The sequence below is a fragment of the Xenopus tropicalis genome, chromosome 4 (genome assembly GCF_000004195.4).
Source record: "Xenopus tropicalis strain Nigerian chromosome 4, UCB_Xtro_10.0, whole genome shotgun sequence".
In the NCBI taxonomy this organism is placed as follows: Eukaryota; Metazoa; Chordata; class Amphibia; order Anura; family Pipidae; genus Xenopus; species Xenopus tropicalis.
The window spans coordinates 90499699-90512674 of NC_030680.2; the positions used below are offsets into that span (position 1 = coordinate 90499699).

The window sequence follows — 12976 nt, forward strand, 5'->3', positions numbered from 1 at the left end:
CTAGGTTAACATAGCTTGTAAAAGAGAAAATATTTTACAAGCACTTAATGAAGCACCACATCTTACATCCATTTCATCCACTCCTCATACTGTATTTACACAAGCAGCGCACTTATTGATTTAACTATACCACGAAACAGACAAAAATGTTTCCATAAAACTTTTTTGAGCCGCTCTACACAAGGATTCAGAAATGTGCCACAGCAATAGGCAACTCACATCTTTGCTACAACTAGGGATGCACCAAATCCACAATTTTTTGGTTCTGCTGGACCCTGAATCTGTTGTAAAAGATTTGGCGAATACTAAACCGAATCCTATTTTGCATATGAAAATTATGAGGAAAGGTTAAATAGAAGCACACTGTGTGTTCTCAAAAAACTTTTTTACTTCCATGTTCACATGACCAGAAGTCATGTGATTTTAAAGATTCGGATTTGATTTGGCCAAATCCTGCTGAAAAAGGCAGAACCTTGGACGAATCCCAAACCAAATCCTGGATTCAGTGCATCCTTAGCTACAACAACCTATAAAAGAAACAAAAAAGTTATAAACCTATTACTGCACTATGTTTGTGCAAAAATGAATAAAGAGGGGAATGTTATTCATTGGAAATGTGCAAACAAAGTAAGAAACTTTTTTCACAGGGGACAGATAAATCCTGGAAACCAATTTGAAAAACAAAACATTTGGTTTATTATCCAATATCCTTCCCCCAATATGCCTTAAATGGCCAACACAATGCAATGAGGGGGTTAGGAAAAGTTGTAGCAAGGACCGCACAAACGAGCCAATGCAGCCCCTGATCCAATGAAAACTGGCCAGATATCAGTCCGGGAGGCCTGTCAGAGGGCCCCATTCGGTCTTAAGAACCGGAATCGGCAGCTGAAATATGCCCGTGTATGGCCACCTTTAATTTCACTATGGGGCTGATTTACTAATCCACGAATCCGAATCCCGAATGGGAAAAAATCGGATTGGAAACAAACATTTTGCAATTTTTCGTAAATTGTTGCGACTTTTTCGTAGCCATTACGACTTGCTCGTAAATTGTTGCAACTTTTTCGTAGCCATTACGACTTTCTCGTAAATTGTCGCGACTTTTTCATAGCTGTTACGACTTGCTCGTATATTGTCACGACTTTTTCGTATTGAGCACTCGTAAACAGCGGGCAAACCTTTGCGACTTTGCATGATTTTGGAAGCCTCCCATAGGACTCAATGGCACTCTGCAGCTCCAACCTGGCCCAAGGAAAGTCACGATACTGAAGCTTGAATGAATCCGAAACTTTCGTACTCTGCGCGACAGCTACGAAAAAAGCCGCGACAATTTACGAGCAAGTCGTAATGGCTACGAAAAAGCTGCGACAATTTACGGAAAAAATCGCAAAATACCGATTATTACGAAAAAAAAACACATTTGGACGCTTTTCAGACGTTCGTGGAACAAAGCTGTAGGTCAGGGTTTTCCTGACCTACAGCTTAAAAACTTGTAATCTGTATACACTGTTTAAAGAAATATATATATATTTTTTAATAACTACCATGAAGCACATACCTCATTGCTCTGAGCGACAATTTATAGGCCAGATCTGAATCATGTGGCAACAGTGCTGTGAATAAATATTTGGCAAAGGTATGCATAGGCACGCTCTCTCGATGTATGACTTCCCCAAGACCACTGAATGGGCCTCCTGAAATGCATTGGAAAAATATATAAGTTTCTGCAGCAACTTTAATGACCAACACAGCACATCATTTCACTATGACCAATCAATCCAATAAATATTATTTTAGACAATAGCTGCCGATATTTGCATAGAAGAAAACTTTTTGGTAATCTCGTGGGTTTTTTTTTTTAAAATTCGATACATAGCACATAGCTATTTGCATACAGAGCTATGTCCTGTATAATTACTCCTCCTGCGTGTTCCTTTAAACGTTTATTTGCTATTAAGCTGTATCTTACGATCAAAAAAATGCTTTCTATATCCCTCTTATCTAGAATCTACTGTTGCAGCTTAAGACATTTGTACAATGGATATTATGCAATAATCCTTCTTTTGCAAAATCAGCAGCAAAATATATAGAAGGGTTAGGATCTGCCAACAAAGCACTCAATTCATCTCTTACTGAGCTACATTTTAGAATTCACCTTCCAGCAGCAGGATACATTGCTTGCGGAGTGTCTGTACCAGTATGGCATCAAGTTCCAGTTCCTGAAGTCGGCCAGTGATTTGCTCCTCATTGCGACACACTTTATCCTGAGCATACAGACCTTCAGGCATCAGTCTTTGCTGGCCCATGCCCATGAGGGCTACTTCCAGTGCCAAGGATAAATATGATTCCCCACTTTCAACTGAGCCATTCTGTACACATATATGCTGATAGACAGGCCGCCGGGACTCACTGCTATCTGTACAGTAAAAGGTAACAACAGAATATCAGTCCACAAAACCAATACATTTTTTTTTAACTTGTTAATGGACCTTTTGTGAGACTACTAACTAGTATTGTAAAATACAATTCAAACATGATTTATATTTACTTTATCTATGTACTGTAGAATCCTTTTAATCACTTTTATAAAAGAGATACTGGGAGAAATATTTTAGTTTGCTTATTGCTAGTTTATTAGCTATAGTTTCTAGTGTTCTCATACTGGATATCTTGAGTTGATATGTAGCCGAAGACACTTTTTAAAACGAGAACAAAGTGGTTTTTCAGAGAGAAGAGGGGACCTAATTTCCAACTCAGCAGCATGCACTGTTGAAAGGAGTTTGCCAGGGCTATTTCTAGACCTGAAAGACCACTGGCGATTAGACATTATTTTTGACCACTGAAAAGGCTTTTGAAAAGATTATTTGATTAGTATGTCAAAACTGCCCCACCATTTCTTCCATTTCTTTCCCTTCAAGCACACTCTGCATGTTAGAAAAAAGCACAGTAACACTGAAAATGCAGGGAATGTCAAAATGTAGCAGAATCACAGCGGCAATTAAAACCAGATTTAATAAACCGAAACACACCCAGGAGATTTTCTTTTTGAAATTTGCCTTTTACACATTAATGGGCGCCAGTTCAATTAATTGCTATCAGTCCCAGCACCTTATTAGTCATAGGAAATGATCAGTGCATTTCATGACGCTATATGGGTTAAGTGGTCATGTGTGGATATGGCAGGAACAGCAAGAAGCACAGTTTATAATGGTACTGCTTCCACTTCAAGCAAAGCACCAATAATCTGACACAGAGCTTTTATAAAGGGCTAATGGCTGGCATTATATGCTATGTTGGTATAACAATGGAAATAGTTGTGGTCCAAAATATGAAGGTTTCTTACCTAAAACTTCCATTGCATTGTCTTCATCAGACAAGCATGCTTCGGTGAGAGTAGTAAATAAGCAGCCAATAGGATCAAGCGGGTGTCCAACCCATCCCTCCAAATTGGTTATTGTGGTTGAATTTCTCTGTATCAGTTCTATAAATATAAATGTGCATTGGTAAATGAAATTAGGAAGCATCTCTGAAAACAGTTTTAAAAATGTAATGCTCCTTCTTTATGAATATGGCTATGTTTAACACAGTTAAAGTATAAGTAAACTTTCCTTCAGCCAATAAACATCCTAAACTCAACTGTAAATTTTATGACATAATTAATCTAAACATATTACAGTTTTTGGATGAGTTGTAGACCCTACCTTTTTTCTGCTGCTTGTAAATTTCCAGTTGTCGCTGTTGTTGCAATCTCAGGGTGTTTATTATGGCAACTGCTAAGCGTAAAGCCTCTTTGGGGTAACCATGGGATCTCAGGGCATCCACTCGGGCACATGCTGTAGGAACATGTTCTATAAAAAAAGAAAGAAAGAAAGATAGTGTGAAAGTGCCAGAGGTACATAATGGATGATGGTATATCTATCCACTCTTGGTCAAATCTACTCATTGGCTTTTGTATAGACAAAAAATTAAGCCCTCAACAATCTAAACAACTCCGTATTATTTGGCCTTGATGCTAACTGGGCCAGGTAGAAAATATCATTGCCCAAAAGCTGCATTACAGATTGGAAATCACTGTAATTGCTTGTAATTCTTTTTTTCTTTGTAATTCATATAAAAATGTAATCTAAAAGCCAAGATTCAGGTGACATTGAACTATACAACTGCAATTCACAAATTCCTTTCCTGACAACTACCTTCCAAAAACTACCTGCCAACAATAAAAAGTACAAATTCTCTTTATTACTGCACATTTTTCTCTTCTGAAAGATAAAAGTTAAATCTGGTGGCGGAGCTATGGGGAGTATTTCTTCCCCTGGTGATTATTATTAACCCTGCTGTGCCAATACTATTTTTAGCCTTTCCTGCAGCTCTACCATTAGATTTACAGTGATTGTTCAGGACCTGTACCAGGTGCTTATACAATAATTTGGTAAACAAAGGGAAAGTCACTTGTATGCCTATTTAATTTCCACGGTAAAACATGAAAATAAATGTAAGGGCTATCACAGGGCATTTCTGTAATGTATATTTGTATTAATGTTGAGCTGAGAACTGCAATAATAATTTTAAGTAGGCTGAAATTGTCAGTTTGTGGCCACTAGTGGCAAAGTGGTGGTGTTATGTTTAGTTGCCTTGCAGCACTGCAGTCAGGGGTTTAAATAGAGCCTGGCCACTATCTGAAATGAGTTTGTATGTTTTCCCCAAATAAGTGTGGGTTTCCTTCCAAACTCAAAAAAAAAAAAAAAAAAAATACATGCTGGTTAACTGGTTTCTAAAAAAGCTGGATCAAGTTTGTAAATGGAAAGGGACCTTGAATTGTAAGATCCACTAGATGAGGGACTGTGAATTATGTATAATCTTTGAAAAGTACTGCGAGATAAAAAGTATGATGTTATAGGGTTTGTTCACTTCTGAATTAACTTGGTGTGGCATTGGCAATCATATGCTGAAACACTTTTTCAATTGGTTTTCATTTTTTTTATTTTGTTTGTTTTTTCAGTTATTTTACTTTTTCTTCAGCGGCTCTTCAGTTTGGTATTTTGGAACCTATCTGGTTGCAAGGGTCTTGTTTACCTTAGTAACCTGGCAGTGGTTAGAATGAGAGACTGGAATATGAACAGGAGAGGAAGTGAATATAAAGATGAGGTATAAATAGTTACAATAACAACAAAATTGAAGCCTCACAGTTTCTGGCTGCCTGGGTCAGTGAACCCAATTTCAAATAAATAAATAATCAAGACCAATTGCAAAAGTTGCTAAGAATAGGACTTTCTATAACATACTAAAAGTGATTATGTAGTGTATTTCTAAAGTGAAAAATAATGTTCATTACAACACTAAAATATGGTTCTATTGCAAAGTTGTCATACTGATGATGGCATGGAAGACAGGAGTTTTATGATAGTCATCAGCTAAAAAATATATATCTGTTCTGGAATAGTATATTTCATTATTAAAAGTATATTGCTTTCTTCCACCACATCTCACAATTTTACGTTCTTCATTTAACAAGAATTTTCACTGAATAAAAGATTTACACTTACCTAACCAGAGGGGTTGGCCCTGAGCATTGAAGAGTAGACTCTCTCCATCTCTTTGGAAGGAAGGTGACAAATAGAAGTCACTACTAATAATTCTCTGCAAGTGGCTGTCTTGCCAGTGTAAGTCACAACCTTCAATAGCCCGGGTAAATACTGTTCTTCTGGGTCTTACTAAAGAATCTAAAGAAAGAAAAGAAAAACATTTACTCTAACATTTCTGTTTGGACAATTCTTCCCCCACTCCAATAAAATTTTACATTTACTTGGATACCTTTCAGTGAAAATCAGTCACTTGGAATGCATCATATTTTTTCTATTTTTTGAAACCACTGTTAAATGTATTTTTGGAAGAGAAATAATTTCCTTCCAGAGAGAAAATCCATATTCTTGTCTCAGTAGGGAGGTAGATACAGTTTTAATCAACCTCCTGTCCTCTTTAGAAGAGCATGGCAAGTAGGGCAATCAGGACAAGTGCACCTAACAAAGCCTCAGACACTGATTTATACTGCTCATCAGATGAAGAGGAAGATGGCACGGGTCAAACAAAAGTCCTCTACAGGCTTATTGAGCAGAATTAATCTTTCCTGCTCTGATATTAGCAAAGCAATCATTCACACATGCCAAAAGATTATCCAAAACAAAGGCATATTCTTTGCGAAAACAATATTTTGGTAGATTTGGCATTAAAGATCTTTTCATTTTCTAATATTTTTTATTAAGTCAGCGAACTATACAGTTCCATGCACTTGCATTTGTGCCGATTAATATTTTGCTCAGTTGGATGAAAAAGAAATCTTGCACTGAATTTGTTTTTTTCAGTCATATCTTTATTTCAAAGTACTAAAAATTAAAAATCAGCTGTTTTAATGTGGCACTCTATTTTGCACATTTTAATATTTTGTCAAGTAACTTTTTTTTTTTGCAGCAATAAGAGTTTGAATTCTTGGGGGTAAGTATGTATCAGATTTGTGTCAACATTAAGGCAATCATGGACAGGCTGTTTTCAAACACACAATAAGAGAATTACTCTTTTTATGAACTTACCGTGACCATTATTTTGTGGTAAAGCATTAGTAATGTTAGGGAGGTCATTGCTATAGTTTCCATCCTCTAAGGGGCAGACATCCATGTCATGCCATTTTCGCAGTTGCCGAAGCCAGCAGGCTTTTTCCTCTGGTTTGCAGTGAGGATTCAGAACAATGCAAACCCAAAGGGCCCCTAGGTCAGAAAACAAGACGTATATAACATATCTATGTCATACAGCAATGTTTTGATCTTGTAGACAGCAAAATAAACTTACTGATTGGATAACAAGAAATGTCATTGTTTATATTTTTCAAGATAAAATACTCATGCTTTCTAAAAACCATCCCAAAGGTCAAGCAGAGTATGATTTTTTTACATTCCATCGCAAGCCTTCATTAAGGATTATGTTCTGGCTTTTGCCATTAAGCTGACTACAGCGCTGTTAATGAACAACCTGGGTTACAAGCAAATAATGTGATTTGTTACCTAGTTCATCCCAAAGCTGCCTGCACTTATCAGTCATGCCTGTACCCTGCTGTCTCCAGAGGGCTAACCGAGGGTCAGCCATGAACTGCTCGGTGATCAGTGTCAGCATTCGAGCACCATTGGAATCCCTCATGCGGAGCATTTCTCTAACCTGAGGGAGGGAGAAATAATAGGCACAATGTCAATCTTTACATTTTGCTTTATTGTAAATAAAGATTTAATAAAAAAAATAATAAAAAAAAAAAAAACACGTGTAACATATTTATACATGTATAGGATAGCTTGCCCAGAAAGCTCAAAATTACTAGGTCATCTTTTTGAGAGTCCATTTAAATCAAATAATTCAGGTTTTTTTAAAATGATTTGCTTTCTCTCTGTAATAAAACTGTATCTTGTACTTGACCCTAATTAATATATAGTTAATCCTTACTGGAGGCAATCCTACTGAATTTATTTAATATTTAAATGATTTTTTGATTTAAGGTATGGTTATCCAAAATTCAGAAAGACCACCTTTTCTGGAAGACACATTGTCCCATTGTCACAAGCATCCCAGATAATAAGCTTTTTTTGGATAGGGCATTATTTACCTCTTGTATTGGTTATTTTGTATGTTTTCTTGTATATTTCATGTATACACCTATTCACTGTAAATACTGTGGAATAAGGGCTGGTGCTTAATAAATACATGTTAATAAAAATAGATACTATACCTGTATAAAAAAAAAACCCCAAATCAGATAATGTACAGATTTTCAGAAGCCAATTTCTTTTGCACAACTGAGAATATGAAATATGTTTTTATATACAAAAGCAACCACATCTAGACTTAAAACGATTTGGTTTAGTGCAATAAGTGCATCTTACTAGTAACCATCTTCCAACGGAATGTAGGACAAGCAGTCCTAATACTGGTATAGTGATATCACATCGACAGTTAACAGTTTACATAATTAGTTCATATACACAGACAGCAGGGGACTGCTTACAAATGACATTTGGACTAGATAATCATTCAAAACCATAGTACCTTGGCAAACATGGAATTAAGCTGCTTCCCAGAACTGTAGTAGCCTCCCTGAGAGAGGAAGAGCTTCACCTGCTCTCTGACTTGCTCCTCATCCAAATGCCAACAGTTTTCATCATTAATGCTTGCACCAGCTGTTGGATCAGGGGCACCTAAAAAAGGCAAGAACTGAGATTATAATTCATTTACTAAGAGAATATACAGATAAATACATAGAACTTGTTTACTTAAAAAACTTTGCCCATCATTTATCTCCATTTCAAAGCCAATAAACAAATCATCTACTATAAAGAAAAAGCAAAAGACTGTGCAGATCCTTTTACATTTGTAAGCATGATTTGTCACCTAGTAGTTATTACACTTACAATCTTGTTCCCATCAGTCATTGTACAGCTAGGTGTATTTTCGCATTACTTTAAACCACCTACTGAAATTAATAATTTGAAATTCCTACAGTTTATCCCAAGTATCACAATAAATGGAGAACATGAGGGCAAAAATCTAATAGCATATGAGGAACCATTATGCAATCTATTTACTCACAGGGAATACAAAATATCAACACAAAAAGCAAGAGAAAATTACCATGCACTTGATTGATTTCAGAGTTCGAGGATAGGATTTCATCTGCTAACTTTTGCGCCGTTGGAAGAACTTCTGTGTGATGGGCTGTGATGAGATACTGCACAAACTTTTGCAGTTGGTCACGGTTCATCTGGAAGAGGGTTTCTGAGATGGGAAGACGCAATTTGACCTGATCCGGTTTGCGGATGCGATACAGAGAGAGTGCTACTACATGGGCACAGTAGAAAATGTCTCTGTTCCCACATCCACAAGTGACTGAGGTGATCTTACAGCGATCAAAACTAATGGCCACCTTGTAGATGGTTTCAGGATCAGACTGGGTTGCTGGCTCTGTCACCGTGCCACTTAAATGAAAACCTGGAGGAGAAAAAAAAATTAAAAAATCATGTTACAATCACTTATCCAAAGGCCCTGGAAAAATAACAGACATAAAATAACACTAAAACCAACTAAATACAGAATGGCAAGTACTTTAGTGTGCAACAGCAGAGTTCCTCACATAAAGACCATCACAGGACTAAAGGCAGCTGCCTGGCTGAAAAAAGTTTTCCCTCCAGAGCAAGTTGGCAGCTTATTTGCCCTTGTATGAGGTCTTCCTAACTGCCAGTTTGAGCGATATCCAGCTGAAAATTGATCAGATACCCATCAGGCAGGTTAGAATATCCCGTTGGACAAAAACGTATTGGGGCATGTTGCTGTACCTCTCGAGACAGAGGTCTACATAGGCCCATAGTATGATCCAGTCTTTGTCTTCGCTAATAACTGCTGTTATCCTATACACCGGTGTCAAGATATGTCTGGAACCAATGCAACCCAGCTCTTTTCAGGGCACAATACAATAAATTACAGCTTTCTGTAAACAGAAGACAATGGCTTAACAAAGGAACATATCAGTATTATAATATATAACAGTGGGTAGATTGGTTGAAAGCATCATCAGCTGTAATGCCACTTATGAAGATTTAGGTTTCAGGATGCAAACTGCTCTGCATGAATATGTTATAGGTCACAAGCTCATTCAAAAACCCTGGGAAGCACGCTGGGACATGGAAACCTACATTTGCAAAGCCCCACACACACTACTACTGTGAAAGAGTTGTCAAACTCAGATTGTAAGGTAAAGTAAAAGGGTACTGCACCTTTTAGTTATCTTGAAGTATATTACTGAATTTCCTATTCCTAGCAAGTCTTTTATCGATCTTCATTTTTATTTCTTTTAAATGGGGGTCAGTGCCCCTTGCAGTCAGTTTCTGTTCAGGCCCTCTCCTATCCTCCAGCCTCTCATACAACATAGCCTGGTTGCTAGTGGCCCAAGCAACCATATAGGTGCTGAAATTCTAAACGGGCAAACTGCTAAACTAAAAATTGAATCATTATAAAAAATTTAAAATAAAGATCAACTGCAATTTATCTTAAAATAGCCTAATAGCCAAATAGTCTGCATCATACTAAAAGTGAATTTAGAAGGTGTGGGCAACCCTTTAAACATATATAATTAAATGTGCATTTTCATCCCTGAAGTTTATAATTAGCCATCCATGCCTTGAAACATATTCCACCAATAACAATATGGTTAAATAAGCAAATGCATTTTTAGCTTGGGCTGTCACCAAATTCTGCAAGGCTTGAATGGTTGCAATGGATGCATATAAACAATAGCAATTTAAGGAATTGCACATTTAAATGCTTTCTTTACTTGAAGCACTAATCTTGTATACAGGCACAGTTCAGGCTGAGGTCACTGCTTAATTAACAGTGTTTAACAAGCATTAACTAACATATTAGTTTCTTAACCTTTTTGCTGCCAGAAGCACACTTGTGAATGGCAGGCACTGCATCTTGGTTGCATGGGGACTGCTTTCTTTATGTGTTCTCTGGATTTCTATATTGTTTGTTTATTCTCTTCAAGGGAGAATTAACCTTTTTCTTACAAATGGCCAGGACCACATACCACCAAAATAAGCTGCCGTCCCTTTCTGACTCTGAAAATCCTCTGCAGAGTCCTGCTGCTAAAGGAATAACAAAGGAGAGTGTGGGGGAAGAACATAGGGATTTGTCCACTTAGCAGCTTTTGAGTTATAAGAAAACCTTCTGTGACATATGGGAAACAGCGTGGCATGGTCAATAATTACAGCAACACTATTGGGGGAGTTAGAAATTCAATAATCAGCATTGCTCTGAAATGTATGCCTGGAAGCAGCATGCCATGCAGCATGATAATAGCTCATCCTGGTTAACTGTGCTCCAGGAAATTCTGTACCCCTGTACATAAAGGAGGCAAAGAAAATGTGATAATGATATACTGGAACTCCCTACCTGCCCTTCATGTGAGGAGTTTTCACCATGATTGCAGGTGTACACTTTATAAAATATGCACAGAATATTATATATTCTAACTTAAAAGCCTGGTATGCTACAAAGCGGAGTACTACTATACTGGCAGAATTTTGCATCCATGCCTTGGCCAGGCGCTCACAGATCCAAACTGTTCAGCATGTCCTGAAACTGGCTGGAGGTTCTGCCAAAGAGAAATCAATCAGTTCCTACCTGCTCAGTGCTGCTCAAGATAAAAAAAACAAATGAAATTCTATAGATCCCATTAGGATTAGATTACACCCAGTATACCTCTGTGTGCTTTATTTTGTGAGCAATTTACAACTAAGTGCCACAGGAAGCACTGCTTGGTAAGGAGCTAGAGCCGGCAATTTGTCAAGGGGAAATATCTAACCTTCATGCAGCTGCAGGAAGGTCACTGAAGGGTTTATGGTGACTCTTCTTTACCATGTTGAGCAGCTAAATATGATGCAGCAATTTAAAGTAAATTAAGGCATTTCCATGTGTAATTAGTTAAGTCAGGCAGCTCAGCATTAAATCCTAAGGATGCTTGGCGTTTGTTTGTGCCAGAGGTGGCCTTTAAGCTACCCTGAGCAGCTGAATAAGCTAGAGGGACGCTTCTCCTAACCATCTGCTCCTAACCCAGGACTCTGCCTGCAAAAACCATGAGCTTGCCTTCAATCCTGTTAGCTAAAATAAGACAATTCATAAGGGCCCCTTGCCCAACCTTTAATCATATGCCGTAAGGGCCCTTCACATCCCATCTGTTCTGTCATAGACAGTTTTAAGCAGTAACCTATCCAATGTTCATATATGCAGATGTAATTTGCTTCCCAGCCCCCATTTCACATGGCCTTTAATGAAAAATGCACTATTGTTTGCTTTAATCCGTTAGCATAGCAAAGATGTTAAATAAAATTGGAAGTAAAGCCCCAATTTCAAAGCCATAACTTTAATCTGTAACTAAGCTCATGTGGCAAAGCCACAAATACACTACATGGTGCAACCCCACATGGTATCCAACTGATCCGCCCATGTTTTTTTTATAATTATTTTCCTGGTTTGGTCCGACAGAGGATCAGAACAGCAGGAAGTGGAGAAAAGCTGTGACTCCACTTCCTCATCCTACCCTGCCAAATATGGAGCTCTACAGCATAAATATTTCATGGATATTTGTCGGGATGGCCAGACCTTCACCAATGTATTCAAAATTATGCAATGATTTTTATCATTATGTGTATTGCCAGCATCACATGAACTTACAATATGCTAATTGTTTGATTTCACATTCATATGATGACTAGACAGCATTAACACACCAGCTACACAATACATACTAACTAACATATTTAAATACACATAAGACCTTGATTATTTATTAATACAAAGGATTTTAAAGCATGTCCCAATATCTTAAGCCTGTATGATGTATGTTTTTCTGGCCTACTTTAGGTGAAGACACAGAGCTACTAGTAGCAGTTACTTGTCGTGGCTACTTAAATAGGCAATGCTGATCATTTACTGATAACTGTCTCTACGTGCCTCGAGGAAACTTCGGGAAAATGAAGCAACGCGTATGCCATCCCACCGGCGATTTACATTCTTGCCAGTGAGATGGCATTGCGAGGAGATTAGTCGCCCACGGAAACGAAGACATGTTGCGGGGCAACTAATGGTGAAGACACAACAGAGCTACAAGTAGCAGCTACTTGTCGTGGCTACAAAAATAGACAATGCTGATCATTTACTGATAATTGTCTCAACGTGTGTTTTAGCAGAGGCAACTCTCAGTATTGTCTATGGCAGGTATTTTCTGGTGTTTAGTAACCTTGACATACAGCTGCTACTAGCAGCTCAGTGTGTCTTCACCCTTAGGGTTTGGCAGTTCTTAGGTGCCCCAGAAACAGCTGTACAGAAAAATAAAAAGCCAAGCTAGCATTTTTATCATCATTGCTATTAATAATACTTATTTATAAAA

The 12976-nt window shown here is 37.6% G+C and overlaps 1 protein-coding gene across 1 annotated transcript in view; it reads right to left on the minus strand.

Moving 5' to 3' along the window:
• zswim5 (zinc finger SWIM-type containing 5) overlaps positions 1–12976 on the minus strand; it is a 49827-nt gene that overhangs the window by 9578 nt on the left and 27273 nt on the right. Inside the window, 9 exon segments of the mRNA NM_001097236.1 lie at positions 1559–1694; positions 2156–2416; positions 3344–3481; positions 3702–3848; positions 5544–5720; positions 6585–6758; positions 7053–7203; positions 8083–8231; positions 8665–9021. Of these exon segments, the coding sequence (NP_001090705.1) occupies positions 1559–1694; positions 2156–2416; positions 3344–3481; positions 3702–3848; positions 5544–5720; positions 6585–6758; positions 7053–7203; positions 8083–8231; positions 8665–9021 (1690 nt within the window).